We start from the raw sequence: 12,681 nt of genomic DNA on the forward strand, positions 1-12,681 counted from the left end.
TCTCCATACCATAATTGCTTGTTTGACAACGGGGAGATTAAGTAGCGATACATGGTCACTCAACAGTAGTCGTAGTGGGGGCAATTCCGATCTGTTACATAGAGAATTCGGGAGATCAATTCATCTCTAGCAGGATCATGTAACCACTTACTAATATGCACCATTTGTGCCGCTAGATAATACAATCTGAATTTAGGGAGGCCCAGGCCCCCAGAGTCACGGGAGCGTGTGAGGGTGTCTAATTTTATTCTGACCCTGCGTTTGGACCATACGATAGAGGACAGAACACCATCTATTTTCCGAAAGGTTTTTAATGGGAGATAGACAGGGGAGTGCTGCAGTACATACAGCAACTTAGGCAGGGCCACCATTTTCACTAAATTAATTCTACCCGTTATAGTTAGAGGTAGAGTCCCCCACACCGCAATACGGGAGTGCAAATAATCCATAAGAGGTTTTATGTTTAGGGAAAAGTATTGAGAAGGATTATTTGTGACCCAGATTCCTAAGTACTTGAATGAGTCCACCCAACGTAGAGGGAGGGCCACGGGCGGGACACCCGGACAAGTACCCCGAAAGGGCAATATGCAGGACTTATCCCAATTGATGGACAGGCCAGAGTATCCGCCATAGGTGTCAATAACACGCAACACATGTGGCATGGTATTGCGGTAGTCTGATATAAACAGCAGAATATCATCCGCGTATAAAGCAATCTTGTCCGTGGTGGAGCCCACCCGCAAGTCAGAACGCACCAAGCACGCCAAGGGTTCCACTGCCAAAGCAAAGAGGATAGGGGATAGTGGACAGCCCTGCCTTGTACCCCTGGCTAAGGGAAATGCAGATGAAATGAATCCATTTATCGAGACCCTAGCTGATGGGCCAGAGTAAAGTAACTTGACCCACCATATAAAGCGTGGTCCAATGCCGAAGCGGGCCATAGACCCCCACAAGAACGCCCACTCCACTGAATCAAAAGCTTTAGCAGCGTCAAGGGACACCACAACAGAAGTGTCGGCGTCCCCGCGAGGGCCCTGTAAGTGTGTGAACAAACGCCTAAGGTTAGTCAGAGTGGACCGCCCCGGCACAAAACCGGTCTGATCTGTGTGTATAATTTGGGTAATAACGGAGTTCAGTCTAATTGCCAGGATCTTTGCTAAGACCTTGACATCAGTTGTAAGTAGCGAGATAGGTCTATATGAATCTACCCGCTCTGGGTTCTTATCCGGCTTTAGTAGCACTATTATCAAAGCCTCAGTCATAGAATCCGGCAGCGACCCCAATTCCAACAGGTCATTGAACAGAGTGAGCAACTTAGGGCCATAAAAGTCAATATGTTTCTTATATAGCTCAATGCCTTGCCTCCAGGAAATGACTTTATGGCTATTTCAATTTCCGTCAATGACAAAGGGGAGTCCAGGAATTCAGCTGCCACATTAGAGAGCGAGGGCAATGGTATATCAGCAAGATACTCATTTATTTCCGTTAAATCCGCCGATAATCTTGTACTATACAGACTCTTATAATAAGCAACAAATTGGTCCGCTATTTCCGGGGTTTTTACATAAGTTACACCATCGTCCCCGCCTATCGCAAGGACAGTATTGGAGAATTTATCTGCCGCCGCTAAATGTGCTAGATAAGTACCTGGTCTATCGCCCGTAGCATAATAAGAGTGTTGGGCATACAGTAACCGGTATTTGGCTTTATCAGACAGACAGTTTCTCCATTTGGACTGTGCAAGCAACCATGCGTCCTTGGAGGCAACCAATCCATCTTGCAAATATTGGATTTCTAGGGACCTTCAGGACGCCTCAAGCTCCATTTCCTGGAGCTTGTAGCCATTTTTTAAAGTAGCAACCCTTCTAATTAATGAACCTCGTATAAATGCTTTAAATGCGTCCCAGAGGATTGCTGGGCCAACAGTACCCCCGTTTAGCTCCAGGAACTCCCGCCATGCAAGCTCCGCTCCAGTGTCCATCTGTGAAAGCCAGAATGAGTTAAATTTCCAAAACAACTGCCCACGGGAACCTTCAGTATCCAGATTCAACAATATTGGAGAGTGGTCAGAGATACCTCTAGTTGCATATTGGACATCATTAATTTTGGGAATCATACAGGGGGAGACCAGGGCTATATCAATCCTAGAAAAGGAGGAGTAAGTAGGAGAGAAGCAGGAGAACTGGCGAGCAGCCGGATGCCGTGCTCTCCAGACGTCCACCAGGCCCATACCCTCCACTAACCGAGCGAAGTTACCCGGGCGTGGACGAGGCACAGTGACATTGGTGCTAAATCTATCCACTCCAGGATCCATGACATTATTAAAATCCCCAATGCAAACAGTGGGAATGTTGGGGTAAAGGGACATAAAATCGGCAGCTTTGCGTAGAACCTCCGGGGAGTATGGTGGAGGAATATAGGCCCTCATTCCGAGTTGATCGCTCGCAAGGCGATTTTAGCAGAGTTACACACGCTAAGCCTACGCCTACTGGGAGTGAATCTAAACTTCTTAAATGTGCGACCGATGTATGCGCAATATTGCGATCACAAACGAGTTAGCAGTTTTTGAGTAGCTTCAGACTTACTCTGCCTGTGCGATCAGTTCAGTGCTTTTCGGTCTCGGCTGACGTCATAAACACACCCAGCGTTCGGCCAAGCACTCCCACCGTTTCTCCAGACACGCCTGCGTTTTTTCCGGAAACGGTAGCGTTTTCAGCCACACGCCCCTTAAACGCCGTGTTTCCGCCCAGTAACACCCATTTCCTGTCAATCACATTACGATCGCCGGAGCGATGAAAACACAGTGAGTAAAACTACTTTCTTCTTAGTAAAGTTACTTGGCGCAGTCGCAGTGCGAACTTTGCGCATGCGCTCTAAGCGGATTTTCACTGCGATGCGATGAAAATCTCCGAGCGAACAACTCGGAATGAGGGCCATAAATAGCCAACAACAATAAAGACATGGAATTTATCTGACAGTTAAGAAAAATATATCTTCCCCACCGGTCCACCTGTACCTGGCCCACAACAAATGGAACAGATCTACGGATCATGATGGAGACGCCTCTGGAATGGGAAGTATGAGTGGAGTGGTACGACCACCCTATCCATGGCTTTTTAAGTGATAGAACTTTGGCTCCCTCCAGGTGCGTCTCCATAAGACAAATCACATCTGCGGAGTACTGCCTAATCTGTCGAAGCACCAGGGCCCTTTTCATTTTATCATTAATGCCCCGCACATTCCAGGATAAAATTTTTAGACTAAGTGATGCCATAATACATAGTAGCGCTAAGTGTTAAGTGTGTCCAAGACAGGGAAGGTATCCCAAATAGACAGGAAAGTAACTGCCCACAAAAAATGCCGCTAAATATGTCGCAACAGCAATGCATAAAAAACATCAACCCATCAAATCCACCCTTCCCCCCCATACAACCCCCCACCCTGTATACCGGCCCGAACTGTGGCATACCTACCCCCAAAATAACCTCCCAACAACTAAACAACTAGTAAAGAGGACAAAAAAAATATAGTGGCCAAGGGCAGGCATTGCTCCCCTACCATAACCTAACCCCCCCAGGGTCAAGGCAGCACCTAGCCCCCTGACCCAGCAGGGACCCAACAGCAAGTGCAACATTCAATATACTACCAGTAAAGGCCACCTGGAAGGAAAAAGTCAACAAACATTAATAATTAATTAATTAACTGTAGGCACAAAGTATGTGAGGACATATATCGCAGCTCATTCCGTGGGTAATCGTGACACTCAGTCATTTGCCAGAGCGCGCCCGGCCGGGAACTGCCAGTCAAGCCATGTCGCCGCCTCCCGCGGGGTCAGAAAGAATTTTGTCTCTCCTCCCGCGACCACCCGCAACTTTGAGGGAAAGAGCATAGCATAAGGGAGATTGAGCTCTCGCAGACGTCTCTTGATTGGAAGGAATTGGGATCTCTCCTTCTGGATGTCGACCGCAAAATCAGGAAACACCGAGATCCGGGTACCATTCCACTTGAGTGGGCCCTTGGTGCGTGCCAGGGTTAGAACCATGTCCCGATCTTTGAAGTGTAGGAATTTAGTTATAAGTGTTCGGGGAGGAGCACCAGGCGGTAGTGGCCGCATAGGGATTCTATGTGCTCGTTCCACCGCATAGTGTGACGTAAAAGCATCCGTCCCAAAGAAATCTAGGAGCCACTTCTCCAAAAACCATTCAGGTTGTACTTGAGTGATCTTGTCGGCCAGCCTGCCTTCGCTGGCATTAACTGCATCCAGTACCCTTTGGAGTACTTAGCTTCAGGGGGGTTGGAGCCAGCACTTGTAGCCGGAGATGGAGGAGAGGAGTCATTCTGTGACCCCCCCATTCTCTTATTTTGTGCAGGAGGATTCCTGGCATATTTTTCAAGCTTGGCCGCAGCCTGAGAAGTTTTCCCCATAATAATCTTTATATTCACCTCCAAGAGGAACTGAAGCACTATACGAGAGAGTTATGATAAGACAAGTAGACAGTCTTCCAGCCAGTGCTATATCAACAAATCAGGAATCACACAATGGTGGGCCAGCAGCCTCCAGCCGGAGATATATAATGAAAAAAGAAAAAGTCACAGCCCTATATTTCAGGTAGTAAATATGCAGCAGGGGAGTATTGAGGAGATAATGACTGGGGTGAGAGCTTAATTCCCTGTCTCCCTAGCCCCACATGCAGCTCTGGAGGGGGGAGAAGAGACGGGGGGGCCTCTGTACAGCCCAATATGAGTGACTCCCCACAGTGGAGCACCTCCGACTCCTGGACAGCCGCCAGCCCCAGCAGTAGTTCTCACTGAAAGCACCTGGGAGGTACTTTATATGGGGCCTGAGTTGTGGAGCTTTATTGTTTCAAGGCTGCAGCAGCAGCAGCGTGGCCCCTCCGGCAACAGTAGCAGGCAGGAGGTACCCGACACAGGGAGAAGCAGGGGGGGGGGCACGCCCAGCCCAGCAGTAGGTCAGGGGGTGCAGTCCCCCGGCCGCCAACCGGAAGCAGCGCGGGCAGCCGCGGCCGGAGCAGGGGAGACCGCACTCAGGCAGCGGGACCAAGCGGCAGCAGAAGAGAGGAGGGCAGAGGGCACACACGGCCGCAGATCACTCCCCAGGAGCCCGAGGCAGCGTTCCGATCCCCGCCGCCACGGACACCGCGTCCCACGTGGCGCAGCAGAGCCCAGGCCGAGTCCGTCACGGCGGCCAGTCACACAGCTAGGGCAGCAGACCAGGGACAGACACACTCCGATGGGTCCACCACAAGGCTAGGCAAGTCCAGGGCACCCACGAACCCCGGGGGGAAGCCATCCGGATATATAAAAGGATGTTGAGGCAGGAGAGCTCAGCACAGTACGTGCTACTTCATGCCCATCGTAGCCACGCCCCGATTGTCTATGCCATTTCACTGGAGTGATGGCAGTAGGATGGTATTCTTTCAACAGTGAGAGCCATTGTTATTCTGTACTGGGACACACTCCTGATTAAGGCGAGGTCAAGACACAAGTGGTGCAAATCGTTGTTTCTCTCTGACTGTTCTTCAACACAGGGGAAGGCTGTTGATCCCAATGACGCAGACGTCGGAGGTGGGTACCAGAGTAGATACTGAACGGTCGAAGTTCTGTGTGTTCCTGTGGAAAGAGATCTGAGGATCCAGAGTCGGATCAGGTTTATAGTGACAATCCATCAATATGTTCCGTTGATGAAGAAGATGATGCAGCCTAAGAGGCTTTTCGGTGAGCAGGTCAAATGCCAGAGTGGTTTTCACAGGGCCAGTTGGAAATGTGGTCCGGATCTCACCTGCACATGCGCCAGAATATAATCCTAATGGCCAGGATATCGCTCCTGTGGTGTCTGCTCAGTTCTCACCTCCTAGAGGGACGAAGGTTCGGAATACAGGATGAGATCCTGGTCTCCATGCATGCAGATCTCCGAGACTGGAGAGGAGTCCGTGCAAGGGAAATATTTCCAGAGGAAAAGGTCAAGCTGGGAAGTTTGTCTGCAATAACCTTTCTTGAATTAAGAGCTATTTTCAATGAACATATGCTTCGTGATCTGCCCGTGTTAATTCTGTCGGACGACTTGACAGCAGTGGTGTAAGTAAGCCGCTAGGGCGGAACAAGGAGCAAAGCGGCAAAGGCAGAAGCCGAAAAAGTTTTCAGCTGGGTGGAAAGACTGGTAAACGCTATATTAGCAGTCTTCGTTCTGGATGTGAACGACGGAGAAATAGATTCCTTTGGCGGGTTTTCCGTTACCAAATTCGGTAGAGGCCTATTCCACTAGGAAGGTGGGTTCTTCTTGGGCGGCTGCCCGAGGGGTCTCGGCACTACAGCTGTGCTGAGCTGCTACTTGGTCGGGGTCAAATACCTTTGCAATGTTCTGTAAGTTTGATACCCTGGCTGAGGAGGACCTCCTGTTTGCTCAATTCAGTGCTGCAGAGTCATCCGCACTCTCCCGCCCGTTCGGGAGCTTTGGTATAATCCCCATGGTCCTTACGGAGTCCCAGCATCCTCAAGGACGTTAGAGAAAATAAGATTTTACTTACCGGTAAATCTATTTCTCGTAGTCCGTAGAGGATGCTGGGCGCCCGTCCCAAGTGCGAACTTCTTCTGCAAGACTTGTATATAGTTATTGCTTACATAAAGGTTATGTTATAGTTTATCGGTTGAACCGAGTCTATGTTGTTGTTCATATGGTTAACTGTGTAGTTTATCACAAGTTATACAGTGTGATTGGTGTGGCTGGTATAAATCTCGCCCTTAGATTTACAAACTGAGGTCTGGAGGAGGGGCATAGAGGGAGGAGCCAGTGCACACCCAGAATCCAAAGCTTTCTTAAAGTGCCCTATCTCCTGCGGAGCCCGTCTATACCCCATGGTCCTTATGGAGTCCCCAGCATCCTCTATGGACTAGGAGAAAAAGATTTACCGGTAGGTTTAAAATCTTATTTTTATATACTAACAGGGGTGACAGGTGTGGTACAGCCCTGCAAAGATGGATCCAATCTCTTTCTCATCAGACTCTGCTGTCTTCCCTGCACTCTCACTCAGATGTTCACTGCTGCCAGTAGCACACGTATGTAAAGCAGAAGTATGGCGGCAGCTGTATAGATTCTGATATGTAATTCTCTGTATCATACTTACCGTACACACATCATCCTTAATACTAGTGAGAGAATAGAGGTAAAACACTGATGATTGGGGTGTAACAGTGGATTATAACCTAGCAGATGATGATTACAGGGTATTATATGGTGTATTGCATGTAAAAGACCTTGTTCCACACCTACTCTGCTGTAGCAATATTCGTTATATAAGGGAGAGTAACACCTGTACAGGCTTACCAGTGTATGAGCACACACATAAAGCATACCTCCCAACATAACCCTCTCCAGGAGGGACACAATGCTCTGCTCCTGGACTTTTCCTTAATGTATGATTGCTGGCACCTGTATTGAACAGGTAATGGATAAGAAAGGTGTTTCAGCACAGGTGATGGCAATCATAAATTAAGAGAGAAGTCCAGGATTAGAGCATTGTGTCCCTCCTGGATAGGGTCATGTTGGGAGGTATGCATAAAGGAATGCTACCTTACCAATGCTTCCAGGAGTAACGTTAGGAGACATTTCTCTGATCCATCAGCTCATATGACTGATGTTATTGTTCATCTAGAATCTCCAATTCATACGATATGTTCCCCATCCATTGTTTTACATTGGTGCTGACATAGGACTTGGCAAGTGACTACATCTCCATTTATACTTCATGGTTAGTTACCAGTACAAGAGAGAGATATCTAAGTCTTATTATAATACATTTGTTATTGTGAGTGTTCTCAGGAGGGTGGACACAATGATAGTATGAGACACAATATTATAAAGCCTTCATTAAAAGTTATGTTTTATTATATACACACATTTACAATTAAGTGTCCCAGAGAGTCGTCTTCTCCTATTGTTTACAAGATTAATATTGTTACAGGAAATGTCACATTTCCATAATGTATTTTATTTCCAGCAGATGGACACACAAGCAGGAATATCTCAGAAGGACATCTAATGTTTTCCCCGGATTGTGACATAAAAGATAATGACAGCAGACAGGATTCTCCAGGATATAACCCCATTACCCCAATTATACATCCAGGTCTATCCGCTGATTCCTCTGATCCTGAGAAATGTTCTCCTGATCACTCTGATTTTGGTGCATCTGTTACAGCTCTGAGAGTAGATACAGTGTTTCCCTGTTCTATAGATGCCAAATGTTTTACACAGAACACAAAGCTTATTACCCATCAGCCAGCTAAGGCAGGGGTGAGGCCATTTCCATGTTCTGAGTGTGGGAAATGTTTTACATACAAATCAGCTCTTGTTACACATCAGAGAAGACACACAGGTGAGAAGCCATTTCCATGTTCTGACTGTGGAAAATGTTTTGCATGGAAATCACAACTTGTTACACATCAGCAAAGTCACACAGGTGAGCAACCATTTCCATGTTCTGAGTGTGGGAAATGTTTTGCATGGAAATCACAACTTGTTACACATCAACAAAGTCACACAGGTGAGAAGCCATTTTCATGTCCTGAGTGTGGGAAATGTTTTGCACAGAAATCAGATCTTGTTAGTCATAACAGAAGTCACACAGGTGAGAGGCCATTTCCATGTTCTGAGTGTGGATTTTTTTTTGCACAAAAATCACATCTTGTTAAACATCAGAGAAGTCACACAGGTGAAAAACCATTTTCTTGCACTGAGTGTGGGAAATGTTTTTCACAGAAATCAGATCTTGTTAGACATCAGCGAAGTCACACAGGTGAGAATCCATTTCCATGCTCTGAGTGTGGGAAAGGTTTTGCACACACATCAGCTCTTCTTATACATCACAGAAGTCACACAGGTGAGAAGCCATTTCCATGTTCTGAGTGTGGGAAATGTTTTGCACAAAAATCAGATCTTGTTAAACATCAGAGAAGTCACACAGGTGAGAAGCCTCTTTCTTGCTCTGAGTGTGGGAAATGTTTTACACGGAAATCACAACTTGTTATACATCAGAGAAGTCACACAGGTGAGAATCCATTTCCATGCCATGAATGTGGGAAATGTTTTGCACACAAATCGGATCTTATTAGTCATAACAGAAGTCACACAGGTGAGAATCCAATTACTTGCTCTGAGTGTGGGAAATGTTTTACGTGGAAATCACAACTTGTTATACATCAGAGAAGTCACACAGGTGAGAAGCCATTTCCATGTTCTGAGTGTGGGAAATGTTTTGCACACAAATCAGATCTTGTGAAACATCAGAGAAGTCACACAGGTGCAAAGCCATTTTTGTGCTCTGAGTGTGGGAAATGTTTTACACAGAAATCACATCTTGTTAGACATCAGCAAAGTCACACAGGTGAGAATCCATTTCCATGCTCTGAGTGTGGGAAAGGTTTTGGACACAAATCAGCTCTTGTTATACATCACAGAAGTCACACAGGTGAGAAGCCATTTCCATGTTCTGAGTGTGGGAAATGTTTTGGACAAAAATCAGATCTTGTTAAACATCAGAGAAGTCACACAGGTGAGAAGCCTCTTTCTTGCTCTGAGTGTGGGAAATGTTTTACACGGAAATCACAACTTGTTATACATCAGAGAAGTCACACAGGTGAGAATCCATTTCCATGCCCTCAATGTGGGAAATGTTTTGCATACAAATCAGATCTTATTAGTCATAACAGAAGTCACACAGGTGAGAATCCAATTACTTGCTCTGAGTGTGGGAAATGTTTTACATGGAAATCACAACTTGTTATACATCAGAGAAGTCACACAGGTGAGAAGCCATTTCCATGTTCTGAGTGTGGGAAATGTTTTGCACACAAATCAGATCTTGTTAAACATCAGAGAAGTCACACAGGTGCAAAGCCATTTTCTTGCTCTGAGTGTGGGAAATGTTTTGCACACAAATCAGCTCTTGTTATACATCACAGAAGTCACACAGGTGAGAAGCCATTTCCATGTTCTGAGTGTGGGAATTGTTTTACACGGAAATCACAACTTGTTACACATCAGAGAAGTCACACAGATGAGAAGCCATTTTAATCTTCTGGAGTATACTTATCATTGCCATGCGTTGTTCTTCAAAGTTCTTATCCTATCTCCTATGCTTTTTGAAATAATACATGCTACCGCAGGGTGAAATAATCAGATGTCATGCCCTCATCTACCTCTGCTATACAGATCTGTCTTTTGCTCCGGGTACTGAGAACCCAGTACCAATCCTAAATGTCTAGCTGATCTCCAAGTGTGGGTGATGCCAGTTGGCTGTGACTCAGTCCTGGTGAAACAGGTCCTTATGATAGAAGCTCACCAACAAAGGGCAGGGCTACAGCTCAACTTTGCGAACAAACCAGGCTTGCGCTTGGGGGTTCAGAGTTACAAAATGCTGATAATGGGGGTCATTCCGAGTTTGTTCGTTGCCGATTTTCGCTATGCTGTGATTAGTTGCAAATTGCGCATGCGGAAGGCACGCAGGGCGCATGCGCTTAGTTATTTAACACAAAACTTAGCAGTTTTGCTGTGGCTTCTGCAGCGCTTTTCAGTCGCACTGGTGTTCGGTAAATGATTGACATGAAATGGGCGTTTCTGGGCGGTGCAAGTCTGCGTTTGCAAAAAAACACAGGCGTTTCAGGGAAAAACGCGGGCCGAACGCAGGGTGTGTTTGTGACGTCAAACCAGGAACTAAACAGACTGAGCTGATCGCAATTCGTGAGTAGGTCCGCAGCTACTCAGAAACTGCAAATAATTATTTAGTAGCAATTCTGATAATCTTTCTTCCGCAATTCTGATAAGCTAAGATACACTCCCAGAGGGCGGCGGCCTTGCATGACCATGGTATCAGAAGCAGCTTCTGCCTCCGTACTGCCCTGGTTTCTTCCATCTGTTGATGAAGGACTTAGTAGTACCATAAATTCCCAATCAGTGCTTAGATGTCGGGGAGACAGAATGGGGGGCAGTAGTGCAGTAGCGGGGGGCTGCTGGAGGCAGTGTCTAAGTGGGTAATATTGTCCCCAAGCAGCGCTGAGCAGAGAGACAGGGCAGGAGGCAGTAGTGGGAGCTGCTGGAGGCAGTGTCTATGTGGGTAAACATCCGCAAGCAGGGCTGAGGTGTCAGAGTGGGGAGACAGGGCAGGTGGCAGTAGTAGGGTGAGACAGGGTGGGTGGCAGTAGTGGGGGGAGACAGGGCGGTGGCAGTAGTGGGGGGAGACAGGGCAGTGGCAGTAGTGGTGGGGAGACAGGTTGGTGGCAGTAGTATGGGGAGACAGGGTGGGTGGCAGTAGTGGGGGAGACAGGGTGGATAGCTGCAGTGCAGTACCAGTGGCTGCTGGAGGCAGTAAAGAGGTGTATGGGTCTCGCACAGAACCAGTTGATAATTAGACTTGATGATTATGCTTCCTTATTTCTAATAAATCCCGTGTATGTGTTACTGTTATTTGCTATGTCAGCCTTTATGTGTGTTCTGTGTAATAAACCTGAAAGTAGTGCTGCTACCGATCTCATATCATTTGTAGTAACTTGGAAAAAATGAGATATGAGGTGCACTCTGGAAGCTTATAGGGGGTTAATCAGAGATGATCGCAGATATGACATCACACAGCCCCTGGACAATGGTCCTGGCCCTCCCGCGTTCACCCCTCAGGGATGTGACCGCAATGTGTGTGTCTGTGTGGCCGCTGTGCATGTGCATTTTGCCACCACCAGTAAACGGCTGTGGGCCGCTATTGCGGCTGGATCTGAATGACCCCCATAGGCTGTTGTGCAGAGTAAAGTATTTTTTAAGTTTAAAATATAGACAAAAATATGTGTATTAAAGATATGAAATAAAGTCATTTAAAATCAAAAGATTTCCGGTGCAATTTTGCCTATGTCCGATGTTGACAGCGCATTTGAATAGTTCGATGATATTACGGGGGGTCTCTGTGTAATTAAATATCTTTATCATTTGTTGGTTTTAAATAAATGTCTATTCAAATATACAATAGGGTTGTATTTAAAAAAAAAAAACTTACCTGACCCTTGCCTGCAAATGTACATGTATGAAGGTATGCAGTCCCTTCTACTTACATTTGGGAGGTCCGGTTGTTTTGGGGGAATTAGCAGCAAATAGTAAATGATACATTGGCTCCATAACGTCTTGCTGACCCTCCGATTTTTACTAAAATATGTTAAACAAAATAACATTGCATTAACAACCATTTGTCACAACTGAGGGCTGAGGCTGACCTGGGGAAGCCTCAGATGTAGGGTCTGATGTGTAAGTGAACCGGGAAGGTAGTATCGGGTTCTTTGACATACAGGAGTACTATTAACCATTGCCCAAAGGCGTGACCACGACAATGAAGTTGTAAAAGGTAAAGTCAGTTTTATTGAACACAGCTTAAAGACACCTTTGATATGCAAAACATCACAGGAGATGTACAATGGTAAGTTACAGGTCAGTTCCCAGAAGTGCAGGGCAATTAGTGCTGTGGCTTGCAGAACAGATATTACAGAGTCCTTGCTAGAACTGGAGATGGTAAGTCCGTATGCCACAGCTAACCGCTGAGGAGAGGTATGAACTGGTACTGCCCAGCAGATGGTGCACAGAGGCTGGAGTAACAGAGATGCACAGGAGTAGATGGTACTTGGTAATTT

General features: G+C 46.5%; 2 protein-coding genes across 2 annotated transcripts in view; both read left to right on the top strand.

The window, feature by feature from the left end:
- The window catches only part of LOC134984782 (zinc finger protein 585B-like), a 671,664-nt gene that overhangs the window by 12,502 nt on the left and 646,481 nt on the right, over positions 1-12,681 (top strand). The gene's annotated exons all lie outside the window — the stretch shown is intronic.
- On the top strand, positions 8,022-11,189 carry LOC134984747 (oocyte zinc finger protein XlCOF6-like). The gene has a single exon (XM_063950244.1). The coding sequence runs from the start codon at positions 8,057-8,059 to the stop codon at positions 10,088-10,090; it is 2,034 nt and encodes a 677-aa protein (XP_063806314.1). The 5' UTR covers positions 8,022-8,056; the 3' UTR covers positions 10,091-11,189.

The sequence above is a fragment of the Pseudophryne corroboree genome (assembly GCF_028390025.1).
Source record: "Pseudophryne corroboree isolate aPseCor3 chromosome 3 unlocalized genomic scaffold, aPseCor3.hap2 SUPER_3_unloc_8, whole genome shotgun sequence".
NCBI classification, from domain to species: domain Eukaryota; kingdom Metazoa; phylum Chordata; class Amphibia; order Anura; family Myobatrachidae; genus Pseudophryne; species Pseudophryne corroboree.

Bases quoted from the DNA above. Each gene is read 5' to 3' on its own strand.
- LOC134984747 (XM_063950244.1), top strand. From the start codon at position 8,057: ATGTTTTCCCCGGATTGTGACATAAAAGATAATGACAGCAGACAGGAT.